Source organism: Zingiber officinale, chromosome 1B (genome assembly GCF_018446385.1).
Source record: "Zingiber officinale cultivar Zhangliang chromosome 1B, Zo_v1.1, whole genome shotgun sequence".
NCBI lineage: Eukaryota > Viridiplantae > Streptophyta > Magnoliopsida > Zingiberales > Zingiberaceae > Zingiber > Zingiber officinale.
The window spans coordinates 167,001,619-167,022,553 of record NC_055986.1 but is presented as its reverse complement, the minus strand read 5'-3'; the positions used below and the strand labels follow the sequence as shown (position 1 = coordinate 167,022,553).

General features: G+C 41.1%; 2 protein-coding genes across 2 annotated transcripts; both read right to left on the bottom strand.

Moving 5' to 3' along the window:
- Positions 1-13,711: 13,711 nt before the first annotated feature.
- Positions 13,712-16,046, bottom strand: LOC122044561 (putative disease resistance RPP13-like protein 3). Its single transcript, XM_042604942.1, has 2 exons — positions 15,565-16,046; positions 13,712-15,395 (listed from the first exon to the last, which is right to left on the bottom strand). Exons 1-2 carry the CDS (start codon positions 16,044-16,046, stop codon positions 13,772-13,774), a joined length of 2,106 nt encoding a protein of 701 aa, XP_042460876.1. The 3' UTR covers positions 13,712-13,771.
- A 448-nt stretch (positions 16,047-16,494) lies between these two features.
- Positions 16,495-19,387, bottom strand: LOC121989458 (NADP-dependent glyceraldehyde-3-phosphate dehydrogenase-like). The gene is made up of 9 exons (XM_042543534.1): positions 18,830-19,387; positions 18,364-18,557; positions 18,161-18,289; positions 17,959-18,078; positions 17,751-17,887; positions 17,501-17,656; positions 17,051-17,429; positions 16,852-16,968; positions 16,495-16,745 (listed from the first exon to the last, which is right to left on the bottom strand). The coding sequence occupies exons 1-9, from the start codon at positions 19,209-19,211 to the stop codon at positions 16,632-16,634; spliced, it is 1,728 nt and encodes a 575-aa protein (XP_042399468.1). The 5' UTR covers positions 19,212-19,387; the 3' UTR covers positions 16,495-16,631.
- Between the last annotated feature and the right edge of the window lie 1,548 nt (positions 19,388-20,935).

Genomic DNA, 20,935 nt, shown 5'->3' with positions numbered 1-20,935 from the left:
TATATAACTCAATTACATGCCAACAATCTCATGCATTTCATAATCAATTCCGTTGAAGCTAAACACAAATCCATCCCTACCACTTACCTTGAGGTTTGGCAGAAGTTCAACAGCTCTCAGCCCTCATGACTCCCTGTCCATAAGCTCCAAGAGCACACACAAACCTATCCCTCCAAGAAAACAATCCAAAACTCCAATCATACAGCAAAAGATTTGCTGAAACCCTAATCCTCAGTACAAAAACTCACCTCAACAGATGAATTGTTGTTGATCCACAATTGAAGAGCTGCAATTGTATTCTGTTGGAAACTCATGGTTGAAACCACAACAAATCCTTCCACATGCCTGCTGGCCGGAATCAAAACACAGGCCTTGTTTCCCAGAAACCACCCAAATCAAACCAAGAAGATCACAAGCTCAAATCCACAACCAAAACTAAACACTTACCTCCAAGATCAAGGCTAGGGCAAATGATCTATTCTTGCCCACGAACAGAGAAGAAGATCAAAATCCACTCAGGGAAGATCTATCACTAAGATGATTCGGTACTTTCCCCTAGTCCAAAATAAGAGGAATATCAAAAATTGAGACCTATAGTACCAGATCCTTGAATCTATAAATTTTCGGACGAAGCATACCTTGATAGGTCGCCTCCGATGATGTCGCTCGATCCAATCCAGTAGGTGTGGAGCTACAGATCAATCCCCATCGAACAAATTGAGGAGGATTCGATCGATCGGCTGGGGATGTGAGTCAAACTCCCCCAGCTGTGCCCTAGATGTCAGGCTGCTGTCGACCACAAGCAAGAAACCGCCGAGAAGACAACCTCTCAGTCGGAGATGGTCGGTAACCCCCGAAAACCAACGCCATTCTCTCCGGCGACTCGACGAGGACGCGATCGCAGTGGTGGACATGTACTGGCAGCGTCGGGGCGTTCGTGCGAGAGAGGAAGAGAAGCAGGGGAAGGAAAACTCTACGCCTCGGGAGGGAGAGGGAGAGGGAGAGGGAGAGGGAGACTTGGTCGAGACACGCTAGAGAAGGAGATTGTTGCCGGTGGTGTCCTCGCGGCGGCCGACGATCAGCGTGGTGGCATCATCGCGCGCGGAAGGGTTTGGGATCGGGATCGCAAAGGTTTGGGGGAAACGGCGATGGGTTGGGTAAAATAAAAGAAAGGATTTTATAATTAAAACATTTCCTCACTTAAACGGGATATCCCAGACAGGCTTTATCCAGACCCGTCAATTCATCCCCTCAAAACCCGTCATACGAGTTCCGAAAAATTCCCAGAAAATTTCTAAAAATTCTGAAAAAAAATCTATAAAGCTATTTCCCAAATAACCTTATTAATTTAATTTTTTAATATCTTACATTGTCCATTTGGAAACTGCTGTAGTTGATTATCAGATTTCCATGAAGCATTCTATTGTAGCAATGATGGTTGTTGAGGTCATTGCTGTTGATATTACTGTTGCAGTGGTCATTTTTGCTGCTATGGTAGTTTACCTTTGTTCAACAATAATGAACACTGAGACTTACAATGTCCTTTTTCTTTGCAATAAGCACACTCATTATGAGAAATCTTTGAAGTCGACCTACTTTGATTATGCAGCAAAGATCGTTGTAGTGCTGTAAAAACAAATGGCATAGATGATACAATAGTCCTCTTATCAACCTAGGACTTAAGACGAATCTTCTCAGCTAGCAATTCATGTATTACTGAATCAACAAAAAGGAGAGGACTACAATGCAAAATTGTTCCACGCAGTCCTTCAAAGTCATCACGAAGAGCCATCAAGAATTGAACCAGACGTTGTTCTTCTCTACAAGTGACATAAGCTAGGAATGCTCACAATTCTGAGGATTATGTGAGTGTTGATTGGTTCCATAGTTCTGATATAACAGAATAAAAATCTTGGATGAACATATCTTGATACCAAAGTGAGCGGATATCTGCTTCCAATTGATATTATTTAGCAAAGTTAGACTGCGTTATAATCTTGTCAGATGATCCCAAACCTCTTTGGATGTCTCGTACTTAGTCAACTGAGCACCAATGGAGTGTGAAATAGAATTATTAATCCACGTAATAATCTTTGCATTATTTGTCCCAAACATCTAACGACTCTGCATAATCACTAGCATTGATGTCCATAGGTTGAACTCGCACACTTGAAACATATCCCCACATAGATTTTTCCCACAAAATGTTTTTCATAATATATCCCCACTACGAATAACTTTTTCCATCCAGTCGGATATTGATCTAATGAAATGAATCATCTGTGCAACCACTCATGATAATAGAACGAATTGTGCTCACGATTAACCGAACAATAAACAAAACCAAGTTGATGCAAAAATAAAAGAAACTCAATCAAAACTGTAAGTTTGCACCAAAACAGTTCGATCCATGAAAACTATTGATCAAATTAACAGTGCTTCAATCAAATTATCAAAAAATATATAGATGAATGCTCTGATATCATGTAGAAATCGACGCTAAGGAAAAAAGTAGTCGTCTTGATTTGATGAATTCAAAAAGTGTTTTAGAAATAAAGAGTACAAACACTTATATAGTTAGTTAAAAAAACTAAATCCTAAATTGAAAAGGTAAAAGATTAAATTGTCCAAGAGACTATAAACAAATAATTATAATAAATTTATATAATCTAATATCTGGTCCTCCATCTCGATTGCCATGCTTCGGATTTGCCTCATCCACTCCTGTAAAGAGTGGCTTTGCTTGTACCTGGGCTTCTGGTCAACCTTCATGAGAAGGGATTGAATCAATTTCCAGTGTTTCTTTCCATGACTTCACCTCTACGTCCACGTTGAGGCTGGCAACCTGGCTGGAAGCAAGCTCTCCCAGCGCCAAGTGAAATATCATAGGAAAAATTAAAAGGGCCTAGTATACATTATAAAACATTTTGAATTTTTCTGTAAAGGTAAAAAAATAACAAGACTTTTCTCCCTCTTCCATTGGCGCTTCTCCTACCCTCTGTTTGGATAGAGTAAACGAAGGTTCATTAACAAAAGGGAAAAAGAGGGGAATGGAGGAAAAGTAAAGTATTTATATTCTCCTTATTTGGGAAGGAGAGAAGGTTCATTAACATAACACGTGTTACCATGTTTGGGAGGAAAGTGACGGTAATGAAAGTTAAATATATAAAGTTACAAAATTACCCTAACTTTTATTAAAGACTTACGCATTTAAGAATCTAGTGCATCTTGCATACATTTATTGGTTAAGACTTACTCATTTAAGCAATTGTAGTTCATTTGTTAAAGTTGGTGTCAGCGTCGGTGTCAGTGTCGGCATCGACAGAGTGTGAGAGTCGGATGGTGCAAGTGTTTTTTATCACGACGCAAAGAATACCTAAACCAATGATTTTTTTAAATTAATATAATAAAACAGAGATAAAATAAGAACACAAATTTTTTAGTTCTCCTTTCTCTTCCTTACACTCAAAATCAGGGTGTAATAAATTCTTTCATAATTAGGTAAGGAAGGTTAAAACTTGCCCTTCCTTATCTTTTCTTTTCGTCGCTCACTTCCTCCCAAATAGAGTTACAAATTTCCTTCTCTTCTTTACCCTTCCCTCCCCTTCCCTCACCTCCTCCCAAACAATGCGCTATTTACCACACCCACTTTTTTCTCACCCTCCTCACGCCACCGTCGCCGGCGCCACTTCCTTTGGAGATCAGATCCTCTGTCCCAAGATTTTCGTATCCCCATATCCCCTTGTCGATCGGATAAGCTAGATCATATCTCAAGGATGTAGTGCATATCACGAGAATGTCATGTCCGTCCGATCGACGAGGGGGCACAGGAATCTAGGGTCAGAGAATCTGATTTATTGCCTTTGCCTCCTTCACCGACCCTCCTCCAGCCCTAGCCGCCACATGATAGTGATCAGAGCGTTAGAGAGCTTGGGACCCCATCTCGGCAGTCGCTACCATTGCTAGCCATTTCTACCAACGTCGTTGTCATCATAGTCGCAGCTTGCACTCTGTCATCGTCGTCGTCGTCGTCGCAACCGCATGCCATCGTCGTCGTCAGTACCATCGCTCCTCCACAATGAACCGATTAGATTACTCTATCAACATAGGTGGAGTTTCTTCCACCTTGTCTCATTATAATGATCTTGTGCATGATTAGATAAACCACCATGAAAATAAGAAAGAAAAACAACTAGAAAGATTTGCCATTTGCTTAGTGTTGAGATTGGAAATAGATTAAGCTTCATGCTATATGATTTAAATGTTTCTATTGATTAAATTGATGTATGATGATAGAAAAATAATTAATATTTGCAATGAAAATTTAAATTAAGCCTTGATTAGGGAAATATTAGTGATAAATTATTTTAAGGTTTATTTTAGAAGAAAATTAATTACATGCTCTTGCATACCTCTAATGCAGATCATATCCTTTATATTTGCTTGTCATTTTATACTCTTGTTATTTATCAAATTGTTGTACCCTATTAAAATTTATTAATGATAATTACAATGGACAATAAGAAAGTTAGAGATATCATAGGAGATCTTAGGATAGTTTTCCCTTAAAACAGAACACAAATCCTTTGAGAAATTTTAAGTGGGTAAATAACGAAAACAATTTTGTTGAAGTAGTTACCCAAAACCGAATAATAAGCTTTGGCTCAGCACTTGTAAAAAGTATAAAACTTCTCAGCTAAATTAATAAAGAAATGAAGCAAACTGTTTTGTCATAGAACTTCGTTCTAAAGATGATGAGTTTTTTCAGGCTAGATTAATAATAAAATAACTCTATATAAATATAGAGTATTTGTTTTTGCGCTTTTAAAAAGATTTTTGAGTCTTTCTACATGTTCATAGGCTTCAGCCAAGTTAAGATGATTTTCCTCACATGATGGATTGTTGATTGTTCACCTTATTCTTATGTGAGGCATCTCACTGGATGAATTGTGGGTTGTTCATTCTATTTTTATGTAAGACACTTTTCAAATGGATTGTAGGTCGTTCACACATACAAATATATAATTTTTTTAAATCTTACACACCCTTATTCTGCACACTCATCGACGACTCTCACAAGTACAGACGCTCGGATGTCCTCCTGGGCACTCCGATTTCCAAAAGTGAATTAGGATGCCCAAGAGGGGCTCTGGGTGCCCGGAGCAATGAGGGTTACTCATGAGTGTGTGTTTGTATATATATATATATATATATATATATATATATATATATATATATATATATATATATATATTTGTTTGTTTATCGCATTCATTTCATTATGAGTGGATTGTAAATCGTTCACTCTCATATACGATGCATCCTTCTCGAATGGTTGTGGGTCTCACCTTTACTTTCACATTTATATATAAGATGTTCGTGTTAGGTGGATTGCAGATCATTCACTTTATATATATGATATTTCTTTGATGAGTGTATTGCATGTTATTCATCCATTTAATAAATTATGTTGATTTGATAGAGTAAAATATGTATAGATGACAAATTAAAGAGAACCAATGAAATTAATTAAGAAGAGAATACAAGACAAATGACATAGAAATACAAATTATAAATTATACTATTGCCCTCTTAGATTATATTTTCATGCATATCTCTATTATTTCCATTTACACTTTGTGCTCACTCCCATTTTCCTATGACCTGCAAGTTAATTATTGAGATATGTATGTAATACTAGTGGAGTTACTTCAGAGGTATTCATGCAGTCAATTTAGTTATTTTTCTCTATATTTTGCTCAGACATTGTAACAGGTCACGAATGGCAATTGAAGCTAGCGTCACGGCAAGCCTAGCTCTACAGGGCGTGACACCAAGTTCACTATCATAGATGATATCTCTGGTGCCCCACGGGATTATCCGGAATGGTTAGTGCGTAGAAGATTACCTAATAAGATCGTGAGTTTGAATCGTGGGGTAGTCAGGGTATAAATCTCTGGTCCCTGTGTCTCTCTTCCCACTGCGCACTAGTTTCTCCGATTACCGTGATTAACCTTCCTCGTGATGAACTTAGGCAAGGTACGGTGAGAGCACTGAGGACGAGCATTATCACTTTTTTGCCCAATCGATGACATCTCTGGTTCTCTGAAGTTAATGGACCAAACCAATACATGCATTATGACAGTTGAGCACTTTTGATAAGATATTATTAAGTCATTGTTCACCGACCTTTAGTCTTTACTATGACAGATGAACATCTTAAAAATAGGATGTGCTTCCTCATCTTTTATTGAGATACTAACTCTACTGGTCAATCTTTTATGTAGATATTTTATATGAAAGATCGAGATTTAACGATATGATTTCATGATGGGGAAAATCTCACATTTTAGAGCGCCAAATTTGGCACCGATTTATGTAGGTAAATTTTAGCAAACACCTTCAAAGCAATCGACAAGGCTAGTAAATGAACAATTCCTTCAGTTATCACAAAAATTTGGATAAGACTAACACAAAACAGAGATATCACAGACAATGATTTTTCAAGTACTCTTCTCCGAATGATAATGTGCCAGGAGTAAAGGCAACCTTTTTTTCTTCTGATTTTATTATTACGTTTTAAGCTGTAATTAAAACGATATGGGTTATGATAAGTGTCCCCCTTTTGCAGAAGAAGGGAAGAAAGATAACGAGGATGAGAAAGGCGGAGAAGGGCGAGAGGAGGAGCCGTCCGGATAAAGTTAGACCCGACAAAGGGGGGTCGCTACACGCATAGCAGACATAGACATGTCGAACGTGATAGACCGACCGAGCATGTAGAATCGGCCGCAGAGATCGACCGAGTATGTTCGGTCGGTCGGATATAAAGGATTGATCCAGTGTAAGAATTTAACCTTGGGCGGTCCAGAACGTGGTAAGGTTACTCGAGTATATGAGTTTGGTAAGCATAGACCAATCGAATATAGATAGTCGACCAAGCATACATAACTGACCAAACATAAAGAGTCGGCCGAGTGTAAAGGTCCCTAGCCTCAAGCATAATAGGCAGAGGTCGGGCGAGTGTGGTAGACCGAACAAGCCTATAAGTTCGTTAGGCAAAAGCTGACCAAGGGAGGGTCGATCGGGCAAGAAGGCTTATATATACGCCCGACCGATTAGCTTCTACCGATAGGGCGTAGTCGGCCGAGCTCAATAGGTCGGCCAAGTACAGTGGATCTGCAGAGCATATAAGACCGGCAGGCCGGACCTGACCAAATATAAAAGACCGACCAGGTATGAATGGTCAGTTGAGTATAAAGGATCAACCCGGCGTAAGAAAAGTTTAATCTTGGGCAATCTGAGGCATGGTAGGATCACTTAGGCATAGAAGTCTGGTAAGCAAAGATCGTTCAGATATAAGTGCTTGGTCCGACATGAATGACCGATCGAACATAGAAAATCAGCCAAGTATGAACGTTCTTGAGCTTGAGCATAACAGACAAGAATCGAACGAACATAGCAGACCGGCCAAGCATGTGAGCTCGGTATGCAAAGACTGGTCGAGTATAGTATATCAATTGGACATAAAAATACGTAGCATCAAAGTTGTCCTACCCCGACCGGTTAATCTCGGTCGATAAGGTAGGATCGACCACGCTTAATATATCGGTCAGGAATAGAGGCATTTAGTAGCATACGATCGACCGAAGGAAGGGTTAAAGGACAACGACGCTTTTATACGCCCGGCCGGTTAATCTCTGTCGATAAAGCGTGATCGTCCGGGCTCAATAGGTCGGCCGAGTAGGAGAAGTAGATTGAACATAAAGGTCTTCAACCTTATGTTGGGGTTGTAATGTTGCAAACATAGTTCCACATTGGAAACACATGGGAAAGACCATGAGTTTATAAAGAGAAAAGATATCTCCATTGGCATGAGGTCTTTTGGATAGAGCCCAAGAGCAAAACCATGAGAGCTTAGGCCCAAAGTGGACAATATCATGCCATTGTGGAGATATCTAAATTCTTTTCGATCCAACAATTGGTATCAGAGCCCGGACTGCCAGAAGGTTTAACCACCGACTGTGTACAAGAGCTATGGTGTCACGCCCCAGAGGAGTCCCTGCCAGACAAAAATCCGACAGCATCTCCCCTGTATCGGTGACAATATGAAGCATACATACATACATCACAATATATAAACATAAACAACATATTCATCAGCCCACACGGCTGGAACATACATAAAATAGAAACAACATAACCACGAAATGTATCAATTATATATATATATGTCCATAGACTACAATTACTATACAGATAAACGACATCTGTAACAAAAGTGCAAAATGTAAATACAGCGAAACAAAAGTAAAACAAACCAGAAAATCAGCACGTCGAGATCTCTGAGCAACTCTATGAAAGTCCAAAATCAACTCTAATATCAAAAGGATCCCTGTGTCTGCAAAACTAGAGACCAAGGAATGTAGCAAATTAGCCAAATGGCTAAGTGGATACTCAAGAAAGATGTGCATGAATTTAATCTTATTGAAGAAGTCAAGAAAGTAGAATAAATCATCATCTTTTGTTACAACTTTAGGATTATTCTTAAAGTTCTACATTTATACATATATATGTATAATCATCTTCTCATTATCTATAATCAGGTAAAATTTTTAGATAGAGTTTGGGATCTTCACCTTATCATCACTTGTCATCATTAATAAAATCAATTTTAATCACTCAATTATAAGTTATCATGGTAAGATCAACATATATATCAATAGTCTGAATCTGATAAATCAACTAAAAAGTGAATCACTGGAACCAATATCATCAGAGTGAAATATCATAGGGATAGGCTAAAAGCCTCCTAAGAGTATAAAACTGTCGCATACGTCATCTGACATATGGGCTATCAGCCCTCACCGGTGGAAGACATAATAAACTGACCGAGGGCTACATCACGCCAACACGCCTCGGGTGTACGGTCAGGACTCTGGACCGCGGCCGTCGCGCTACCACAATAACATGTGGGCGGTCCAGTACTCTAGTATAGAGCTCTGGTATAAAGCTAGGCTCATAGTCTTCACTTTTTAATTCTTCATTTACTATCTTTATTATTTCACCTTTATGATTATATTCATCCATTTATCATGTTTATTCTCTTTTCATATTGAATGGTCAATCAAGGTAATATTTTCGTATCAAATCTATTAATTTATCATTATAGGGTCCACAGATAAAAAGCTACAAGTATCAACAGATAGAGTATCAAAAGCATGAAGTATGAAAGGTCAAGCAAGTCAAAAGAGACAAGGTATCAACAGAAGAGAAATTCAGAATATTTCTTTAATTTAAAAAAAAAAACAACCCTTCCCATATCAATCCCTATATGAACCCACAGATGAACAAGAAATAATATGACTTATTTACCCTCCAATGATTTTAATATTTTAACCCATTTCGCTATTTATAATATTAGTTTAATCCCCATTTTGAAAACAATGATACAACATATACATAATACAATTTATATATTTATTCATGCACAAGGAAATATACAAGAGTAGATGTATCCACCTTATATACAGCAAAATCTCTGAGTATCGGCAGGTCACCGTGCTCCACTCGAGCTCGGATCTACAAACACAATATCAAACATAACTTAAATAATCAACATACTATCTAATACTAATAATGACCTAAAATCTACACATTATCTCTGATTCAAAATCAGTGAATTATTTTGATCTCAATACCTCGTACCACTTCGCATTCCTAAATACAACATCGGTTCTAATCTAGATAACCCTTCTAACTACACATCAATTTAACCCAAAGCAACCTAAAATATACCTTCTAAGGGTTTTGTGTGGCTGCTGGAAATGAGGACAGCAACTAGGGTTGCTTTCCCTTTGTCGTTGGCCACCTCAGCTAGCTCCGGCGAGCTCCGGCGGTGCTGCCAAGAAAAGGACAGCAGCTAGGGCTGCTGTTGGAGAAGACAAAAGGCAGCAAGGTGTTGCTATTGGAGGGGAAAAGGAGAGAGCAACTAGGGCTTTGTTTTCCCTCCTTTCCTAGTGGTCCGGCGAGCTCCGGCACACTCCGAGGAGCTCCGACGATGTTGCCGAGAAGCAGGACAGCAGCAAGGAAGAAGAGACTTGTTGCTTGTGGTCGTTGGAGAAGAGAAAAGCAGAAGAGAAGGGGTTGCAAGCTTGGAGAAGAAGAATGGGGGAGAAATCCGAAATTCGTCGTCGCTAGAGAAGGGAAAGGAGAAGAAGAGAAGGGTTTTGAGGCATCGGTGGGGAAAAGAAAAGGGAAAAGGAAAAGGGGGTGTGGGGGAGAGTAGGTGCACGTGGGTGAGTGGGCATGGGTTTTTTTTTTTTTTTCCACACTTAACATATGGTCTGATTGAACCATGTGGGTATAATATTAACCTCGAACAAAGAAAGTGAGGGTTCCTATGTTCGGATCAAGAGGCCCAGCCACCAGACAGGAAGTCCTAGTAGGTCGGGTGGACCTAGGGGCAAGAAGACCTGGTGGGTCGAGGATCGGACGTGGGAAGCTTGTGGTCCTTTGTTTGAGGGGGGGATTGTTGGGGTTGCAATGAGGCCCTTTGGGTAGAGCCCAAGAGCAAAACCATGAGGGTCGAGGATCGGACGTGAGAAGCTTGTGGTTCTTTGTTTGAGGGGAGGATTGTTGGGGTTGCAATGAGGCCCTTTGGGTAGAGCCCAAGAGAAAAACCATGAGGGCTTAGACCCAAAGTGGACAATATCATGTCATTGTGAAGATATTTAAATTCTTTTCGATTCAACACCTTACACAATTTCTGGTATATTTATAATAGTAAAGTCCTGGTCGAGTGTAAATAATCAATCGAGTATAAAAAGTCAGTCGGGACTGATTACAAAAGATATTCCTCGTATATACAAAATGGGCTTATGTAACTAACCAAGTATATGTAACAGGTGAACCATAATAATATATGATCATACAACAGCTCAATTAATTTGGCGGCAAATAGCTTCCAGAAGTCTCCGCAAGTATGCTAAACGACAAAGAAGGTAAAAAAAGATTCCTTAAACTATTATTGCAGTTCTAACTTACGTCATCTCTGAACAAACTCTAACAAACCGGGGTGGAATAAAAAGGGGAATCCCCTCCACTGGCAAGGCACGCAAACATACGCATTATATCAGAATCAAACCCTAATTTTGATCTTCTTATGCACTATTTTTTCATCTCACCAGAGACTAACTTGAGCGTCGGAGGGCCTAGCCAAGGGATTCCCACCCCGATCAGGTCACTAACGCTTTGTCGGTTGGTTTCATTGTGTGCAGGAAGACGAGATCATCTATTGGATTGTCAAGCTTTGGCTAATCCACGGAGTCACCTCGTCGGAATTCCTTTTTGCAAAATATTATTCATAGACCTGCTTTGGTTTTCTCAGATCTATCTTTCTGCACTTAGGCGCTTGTGAGGTCCGTTGTGGTTTTCTTGGATCCTCCCCTGTTCGTCAGCATCAGAGTCATTGTTCACCACCACTTTTCATCGACCAGTGCTCCATTTCGCAAGCTCTCGGACAGGATCACTAGTCAAATCTATTAGCTCTTGGTTTCAACCCAGAGCATGCGTTAGAGATGGTAGGTTGATCACAGTGCTTTTGATCTTTGTCATCATATTGATGTTGTTGGTTATCCCTTGTGAGCCAATGCCAGTCTTTCATACCCTGAAACAGAGCATTCATCATACAGATCAATCTTTGCATGGCCATATATATTTTCTAAATGTCTAATTTTCTTTCAGTTCAGCAAACCCAACATTGAAATTACACAAAGTAACACAATGTATTTTCCCGTTTGCACTATATCAATCCATATAATCTGCCTTTATTCTCCAGAATTGAATTGGTTTCTATTTGATCCAAGGTGTGATCTTATGTATTTCTTTGTAACAGTTTGGTCAATGTATTTAGTGGAATTTGCCATACCACACGGATTAGTGAGATCTCTTGGTCAGAGTCTTTGATTGATATCTTTATGCTTCTGCAGCTTCCATATCTATGTATTAATATGAAAATCAATAGTTTTGCATTGTAAATTTTATGCTACTAGATGAAAAGGTGCTAAATTCTCGAACCCTTTTGTGTTTGCTTCCAATAGATACTCTTATTGCCCCATTCAACAATTTATCAGGTTTCTGAACTGTTTTCATTTGCAGGAAACTGAAGAAAAGAAGATAAGATTGCTGGAGGCGAGACTAGGGAAACGTCAACTCTTGTCTGAAGTCACGTATTACGTTTTGTTTGAACATGAATCCTCTGCAATTGAATTTTTTTATCTGTTTCAGAAAGATTATTGCCTGTTTTGAATGTCACGTCCTAGATTTTGTAGAAGAAAACTTGAGACCTTATTTGCAAACCGTATTAGCAAGTTAGATTGAAGGATCCATCGAGCACAACTCCAGTGGTCAAACCTCCTATAGAAAAGAAATCCAAAGTATCTGAAGCTGCACGTACAAGTAACTACAGTATATAGATAACTTGTATGCAAACCCAAAGTAACAGTTTGAAAAGAGGTCCCAGAAAAAGCCAATACCAAAATGCTAGCACTTCTGCAACTCTAGGTGCGAATGAAGTATCGTTTAAGGTATAGTGACCGTACCCAACAACTTATAAAACAGTTTCATCTTTTGTCGACTTGCAATATTAATTCAATTATTAGTTGCAAAATGGGGGAGAACTGAACAAGTTTCAGTTGGAGCAGTATCACATGCAAATGCTTAGCAACAACTCAAAAGAAGACCAGTAAGAGAAAACTCTCATGACAAGACGCACTGGTGTTGAAGGCTTGAAGTCTTGTATGCGAATTTTGTCGATGAGAAAGGTGTGTCTTCAGTACATTTGCAAGAGTTGACACAAAATAGAACTCTCTTCTCAGTTGCCATTAGCTCATGCAAGATGAGATGGAGAGCACGTCTGTTTTACTGTCACTAAGTGGTTCGTCTATGGTCATCTAAAGATATATCTTGCGAAGAAGCGAGTTTGCCTATCCTTAATCTAAATGGTAGTTTCCATTTGAATTTTTTCAGTTTGAATTATAAATGAATTTCATTCCTGACGAACCACGGGTAGCACACAGAGCTAGTTGTTGTCTAACTATGTGTGCATTTTGTGTTGTAGACTTGTCTGCTACAAAGTACCTTCAGCTTCTTGCAAGACTTGTTCGTCCTGATTAATTTTTTGGGTGTCGTCAGATATTGTCATCGTCCTTCATTCAAAATATATTTCAATCCAAGGAACATGTTTAATCTTGTGATAATCTTCTCCAGTATCCTTGTCAACCCTTCTCTCTATCATTTCCATTCCGCTTATTTCAATTTGTTTGAGCTCAGTCAATCTTACAAGTCCCTCTGGTAGCATTCTCAAATTTCTGCAGTACTGAAGTCGTAGATACCGAAGGAGAGGCATTGCTCCCGCTCCCACTTCCCACTGCTCCAAGGTCCTCAAATCAGACAGTCCGATCTCTTGGAGACGAGGAAAACCTCCCTTTGGAAACACCAAAACTCTTCCTACAAATGCATCAACATGTAATTGAAGATTCTGAAGGTTTGCGAGAGATGAGAGCATTGCAATATCTTCATCCTTTTCCAACCTTGTTTTCCAAATACTTAGATAGATCAGGTTGGAAAATATCCTGGAATTTTCTGCCTCTATGTGAATCCTTTCAGGCCTTACCAATGGTCCTATCAGATACAGAATCTGAATATGATGGTAGCAAGATGAAGTTAGGACGCTCTTCGGCAACAATTCTCCAAACAATACCAACATCTCGAGTCAGGAGAGATTCCGGACGGCATTGGCTAAAGCATCCACATCAGAGCTTGACATGTTTTTCAATAGCAATCTTCGAAGATTTCTCAGCTGCTCCAGTACACCATCACATACCCATGGACCACTTGAAATATTCGCAAGTGTCTGAATGTCTTCCGAGCAGTATGTTGCTTTAGGCATGCTTGTATTTTCTTTATTGAGGAATACATGTCTCAATGTTCGGATTTTCCAAAATGCATCCGGCAAATGTTGAATCTTAGTAAATTGTATATCGAAAGTCTGCAAGTGGATGAGATTTCCAATAGACGAAGGCAACTCCTTCAATTTTGACTTCCTCAAATTTAGATACCTTAACAGGATCAAATCCCCAATCTCCTTTGGAAAGTGTTCAATGGGTAGTTCCTGCAAATCCAAAACCCTGAGGAACTTCGCTCCAGGGATGGTAACTGCCAGCGTTCTCTGAAAACCTTCATTCGGATAAATTACGAGTGACCGTAGTTTAGTTGTAGAACAGTTCAATGAGATATGGTCGTTGACACTGAGACGCCGTAAAGCTCTTGGATCGTCACCTATGTCATCAATGGACCGGAAGAAGTTTAGCTCACGAGCTTCATGACGTGCTAGATCAAGAAGAAGATCATGAATCCAAACATCCTGTGTATAATTCTGATCCTTTCTTTCCATTTGTAACATGGACCTGTCGGTCAAATCATTCAAATATGCCTCCGCGAGGTCCTCCATGGTTTGATCCACTTTGTCCTTCGTTTGTATGAAACCCTCAGCGATCCATAAACGTGTTATCCTGTCAGAACTAATGATATAGTCCTCGGGAAAGGCTGCAAAATAGAGGAAGCAAGGCTTCAAATGATGCGGGAGATCATGGTAACTGAGAGCTAATATTCTTTGGATTTGGTCTTCTCCTTCTCTGAATTCATAAGAAATATATTCCAGCTTTTTCCTCCAGTCACTAGCTTGACTTGTACCTCTCAAAAGTCCTCCGAGTACCACAATGGCAAGAGGCAGTCCTTTAGATTTTCTGAAGATATCTTTCTTGAATCGCTCAAACTCAGGTGGGCAGGATGTTGTGCGGAAAGCTTTCCTGCAGAACAAATTCCAGCTCTCTTCGGCATTCCAAAATTTCAGCTCGTGTGGAGGAACATCTGCAACGTTTGCAACATTCATCTTGCGTGTGGTCAGCAACACTCTGGATCCTGCCGATTCTTTTGGGAAAGCTGCTTTAATGGCGTTCCAAGCTGCCACCTCCCAAATATCATCCATCACGACTAGATACCTTCTGTCGCGCAACTGCTCCGACAACTTTTCCTTCATCTCTAGTTCTTCCATACCTTTTTCTTGCCCATCCTTGAAGTCGAACACTTGCTTCACAATGCTGCACAAGAGTTCTTTAACCTCATACTTCTGTGACACGAATACCCATGCCTTGCAGTGGAAATAGTTTTTGACATCTGCACTCTTGTAGATCTTATTTGCCAGCGTTGTTTTGCCCAAACCACCAGGACCAACAACCGAAAGGACAACGCGAGCTGTTAAACTAATGTCAAACAGTCGCCTTTTGATGTCTTTCATATCCTCATCAAAACCGACTATGTCTTCTTCTAGTTCAAATCTGTAGATGTAATGTCATTTATTAGCGTATAATCTCTTTTAATGTCAAAATTCATGAGATCATTAGTAAGAGTTGCCTTCACCAAGTTTTTGTTCTTACTAATTGTCCACGAGATCACATTTTCGAAAGATCCAACAAAGTTAACCATGAAGATGCTAGAATTATTGACCTTCGAGCAAGCGTTGCGTTGGCTGCAGAGGAAGATGAGGAGGAGGAGGTGGGCAAGGAGGACGAGCCTTGGATGCCAAGTTGCGACGCTTGTTTGCATACATCTTGAAATCTGGCATGGATGTCTTGCAGGTGGCTCGCGAGCCGATGGCGAGTGCGGATCCTGGAGGGGAAGGCGGCGATGCGTCGGAGACGGTTCTTACGGCCGCCGTCGTCTGAAGCGCGGCCTAGCCGGGTCGCGTAGTCGTCTACCAGGTCCTCCATCTCGAACGCCAAGTTCCGGATCTGCCTCATCCACTCCTGCGAAGAGTGGCTTTGCTCGTATCTGGGCTTCTGATCGGCATCCCTGAGAAAGGATTGAATCAATGCCAGTGTTTCCGTCAACGACTTGACCTCTGTGTCCACGTTGAGGAGGCCTGAGACCTCGCTGGCAGCAAGCTCGCCCAGCTTCCCCAGCACCAAGTTCACCGCCGTGTATGCCATCTCTGTTTCTCTAAAAGTCAACGGACCGAAGCCAATACATATCTAACGACGGATGACCACTCGATACGATCGCAAAATGTCAACGATAATCTTCATTATGTTTACACTCCGCACATTGTAAAATAAGGATCGTCTACAAATTCAATTGTAACATAAACCTAAAATCTTCTAATATGTTGCCACATCAACTTTCTAGAAGGCGATAAATAACCAATTTATCATGTTAGTTAATTATATTGAATCCTGATTAAAAATAGGTTTTACTCCTATTTGTGTTGATTCATCTATTTTTTTTCCCTTTTTTTTATGTGGGTCGATTCAGAATTTTAATATTATGCAGGCAAATTTTAGCAAACAACTTCAGAGCAATCGACGATCACAGTAAATGAACGATATATTCCTTCCGCTATCACACAAATTTGAATAAGACCAACGCAACGTGGAGATATAACAGATAAATATTTTTCAAATATTATTCACTAAATGATAATGTGCCAGGAGTACACGGCAACCCTTCTCCTTTCTGATTTTATTATTACAGCTTGATACAAGAGCTTAAAACGTATAAACTTATAGCATTAAATTTCAACCCATAGTGTAAGATGGAGATGGTAGGTTGATCACGGTGCTTTTGATCTTCGTCATCATATTGATGCTGTTGGTTATCCCTTGCGAGCCAATGCCACTGTCTTTCAGACCCTGAAACAAAGCATTCATCGGTCAGAACAATCTTTAATTTTCTTTCAGTCCAGCAAACCCATCATTGCAATTACACAAAATAGCATATATGAAAGATGAACCCTACCTGGAAGGGGAAATGATCAGGCCCTCGAGCCGGCGCTGAATTTATCTGAATGGTTCCTGATTCCATTGCATCGCTGATCATTATCGCCTTATTGATATCTTTTGTGAAGACACATCCCTAGTGCAGGTTCAGCAAGTGGCCAGTAGTTTACGGAGATCAAGCACTAATTTCTTTCAACAGTGTCGAATCAATGGCATACCTGGAGGCCAAAGTTGCTGGCGTTGCAGTGGTGGATAGCTTCTTCGACGGAGCTGACCCTGATCACCGGCAAGACGGGTCCGAAGGGCTCCTCCCAGGCAATCCTCATGTCCGGCCGGACATGATCCAACAGCAACGGCCAGATGAGATTGCCCTCCCTCTTGTATTCCTGGCAGAAGGTGGCTCCTTTCTCCTTGGCATCCAGAACCAGACCTTCTATGAAGTTTGCAGATGATTCCGATACCACAGGAGTGATGTCACAGTTTTCCTCCGGCGGACCGACACTCAGCTTTGCCATTTTAGCTTTCACCTTCTCGACGATGGCATCGGCTACTGATTCCATGACCAGAACAACCTTAACGGCCGTGCATCTTTGTCCACTGTATTGAATAAAAACGTAGCTATCGAGTCACTGCTACGAGAGTAAGTCAGAAGCAACCAATACTATGACCTGTAAGAGTAGCCTCCTTTGACAATGTTTGAAGCAACCAATTCAAGATCAGCATCGTCGAGCACAATGCACGCGTCCTTCCCACCGAGCTCCATTTGCAGAGGGATCATTCCGGCTTTCTTTGAGATGGCAATGCCGGTATCGCCTCCTGTGAAGCTGTATCGTGCAGCACAGAAAAATTTATCAAAATCAATCGCTATTTGCCTATTTGATTCATCTAAGCTAGAAATACCAAACATTTTGTCGTTACCTGATGCAATTTACTCCAGGGTGCATTGTTAGGAAATCACCGATTTCTGAACCTTTGCCGGTGATACAGCTGATGAGGCCCTCCGGGAAACCAGCAAGGTGAAAGCAGTGCACCATGTGAAGAGCAGCCACAGCGCCCTGATCAAGATCAGATTGACAGTTGAAGTTGATTCGTGAAGCAGGATCAGAGCAGAGTGTAATTTGCATACCTGAGTAGGGGGCTTGAGTACCAAGGAGTTGCCGGCGATTAGTGCAGGAGCAATCTTGGAGACCGCCAAGTTTACAGGATAGTTGAAAGGAGGGATGGCCAATACAACCCCAAGAGGGATCTGCAAAGAACATCCAATGAATTTGATGCATCGGATCTTTGGATGAGCTTGTAACAGAAAGAAAGAAAGAAAGAAAGATTACCTTGGAACTGAGGCAGTACTTGCTGCGCTCATTACCAGGGAAGCTATCTGAGAGCAAGAGCTTGCCCTCTGCAAGTATCCTGACTCCTTCCTCGGCAGTGTACGATACTAAATCACCGGATCTCACCACCTGTAAGTCAGCAGCTAGCACAGCGTGAACATCCAAGAGTAGATCGTAGCGATGAGGAAGAAAAAGAAGGTTACTTCAGTGACAGCATCCTTTGCGGGCTTGGCAATCTCCTTGACGAGGCACTCAGCTATCGGGTCCTTGTGCTCTTTGAGGATCGCCGCCGCTTTGTGGAGGAGCTCTGCCCGCTTCCACAGCGGCGTCCGCGCCCACTGTTTCTGCGCTGCCTTTGCCACCTCCATCACCTTGTTCACCTCTTCCTGTGTGCATGCTGTTGTAGGCACGGCGCACCTTAGCAGGTTGAAACAAAAATCTTGTCTTTTTCACTATGTATAAAAAACATCTCTGAAGACACTAAAAAACTAGTAGTATTAAGCAGAGTGCCTGAGTTATTTAATCAATAGTTCTGGGATTACTTGTTATGAAAAAGAGATTTCTGATTTGCATAACCAAAATTTGAAATTTTGACACGGAAAACAATTCGCCTCCAAGAAAAAAAAAGAGTATAAGAATGCGACAAGAACAGGGAGTGAAAGGCCCGACCTTGGACCTTGTACTGAGTTTTCCGGGTGGTGGGATTGACGATAGAGACGGCTTTCCCAGAGGCGGATTTCTTCCACTCCCCGTCGGCGTAGTACTTGAACACCTGGTCCTCGTCGACGATGTCGGTGAACACGCCAGTCCCTGCCATGATCGACTCCTTCACGATCACCGCCTCGAGCGCCCTCTTCTCGACTTCCACAGACACCGGCGCCGTCCACTGCAGCGCTGCGCAGACGACGAGGAGAAGCTGCTTCTGCTTGAGAGGAGAAGGAGGAGGAAGAAGAAGAGTAGGAGGAGGGGCAGGGGAGGGAAGTGAGTGGCGGTAGGGACGTTTATAGAGGGACGACGAGGGCCACGCAACCCTGGAAGCGAGCTGGGCCATGGAATTGGATCAATTTGGACCGTATCCAGGGAAGGGAAAGTGACCAGGGGGGCGTCTCAGAAGGCTAAGGGTCCCTCGAAGCCTACGACATCGCCATGGATATGGCGGGAAGTCACCGTCGCGACGTGGCCGTATCGCTACCTCCTGCTCCGCTCGCCCCCGGACTCTGCTTCTCCCCCTCCGCCTTCCTGCGAACGAACTACGGCAAATAAATAAGCAGAGGAAACCATGAGCCATTTAACAATTGTCAATTAACCCTACGTGATTCTCGTTCCAAAAAGGAAATAAACAGGCAATCCTATGTTTACAGAGTGAGCAGTGTTCGATGCTTCCTATGTTCATGAAAACTCAGCTTTGGTATTGTCACCATGTTTCTGTTGAGCCAGATGAGCAGTGAGACTGTAAACATCTACTACATGTGTAAACAGCTACCACAGTGCATGGACTAATTTCATTTTGATTCTATTGGGAAATTAAGGGGCACTGCTGCTGACCTCCTTTGGCCTTTGACATGTAGAACTCTGCACCGGTGTTTGGTTAATGAGATCAGATCATGTACCACCTACCAGCTTTGGTAAAGCATGTACAGAGCTTGTGGTCTCAAAAGGATGCATGGCTCAGAGAAGGCAAATTATGGCTAGAGCTGAGCCACAAGTCATTGGGATAGAAGATGAGATTCCCTTGGATAGCAATGGTTGTGAAGAGGATGGAAATTGAGAGGGTGATGGGTTTGTTCACTTTGAGCACCTTCCACTAGATTGCAAGGTCAGGAATGGGTTGGTGAGTGGTGCTTATGGTCATGCAAGAAATCAATAATTCACTGTTTTCCCTTCTTTTTGTTTCTTGTTTTTTTTTTTTTTTTACAGTGTCAGTGGCTTTGCAACGGTACCTTGTCCAAAGGCAGCTGGAGTTTCCTGGAAGGAAATTTATGCAAATATAGACAGCCAACTGGCTGCAACTTGATTTTCTTTAGGTAGCAAACTACAGTTTGATGGTGATACCGAGCAATATTCGACAACAAAATGAGCACTGGTTCACCAAATATATTGTTGTTTGATTTGATTAAAATGAGCACTCGTCTGATGTTCACTCACTGTCCCTGAAGTGAACAGTCGAATCGTCTTAGTTTTAAGCCCATGCTGGATGAGCCTTGAGACCTTTTTTGGTGCTTGGCACAGCCCATTTAGAGCCGTGTCAGACTTGGAATGGCAGAAAAAATCCACCAGGCCACGGCGCTATTATAACATCCACAGTGGGAGCTGTCACTGTGACGTGACAGCAAGAAAAAACCCTCCTCCCATAATAGAGGGTGGTTTTTTCTTTACACGAAGAAGCGACTCCATGGTTACGGAGCCACTTCTTCATGTTTTTTATTTTTATTTTTATATATTGTTTTTATTTTAATAATTGTAAAAAAAATAACGTAACGGTTAAAATTTTAATATATTCTTTGTGTGGTATGCCGTTGAACAACGGCTATTTTAATCATTGTTCAACGGTTAAATTTATTTTTTAATTTAATCTTTTTTTATAAATACATGATCGATTTCATATTTTTTTCATCTATCTCATTGTTATCTTCGCTTTCGATTTCTTTCCTCAACTCTCTATATTTTTCAACCACACAAAATATCTTGATTTATTTCAAATGACTTAAAATCCAGATCGATCTATGCTCCATAAATTCTGGAGAAATGAATTGGCGGAAGATGCGGAAGATATAG

What these genes read in the sequence shown, in the direction of transcription:
- LOC122044561 (XM_042604942.1), bottom strand. Translation starts at nt 16,046, where the DNA reads ATGGCATACACGGCGGTGAACTTGGTGCTGGGGAAGCTGGGCGAGCTT. An exon ending in AACGCAACGCTTGCTCGAAG is followed by an intron (nt 15,396 to 15,564) that starts GTCAATAATTCT and finishes TTACATCTACAG; the next exon opens with ATTTGAACTAGAAGAAGACA.
- LOC121989458 (XM_042543534.1), bottom strand. Translation starts at nt 19,211, where the DNA reads ATGGCCCAGCTCGCTTCCAGGGTTGCGTGGCCCTCGTCGTCCCTCTAT. An exon ending in AACTCAGTACAAGGTCCAAG is followed by an intron (nt 18,558 to 18,829) that starts GTCGGGCCTTTC and finishes TGCCTACAACAG; the next exon opens with CATGCACACAGGAAGAGGTG. An exon ending in CCAGCAACTTTGGCCTCCAG is followed by an intron (nt 16,969 to 17,050) that starts GTATGCCATTGA and finishes AACCTGCACTAG; the next exon opens with GGATGTGTCTTCACAAAAGA.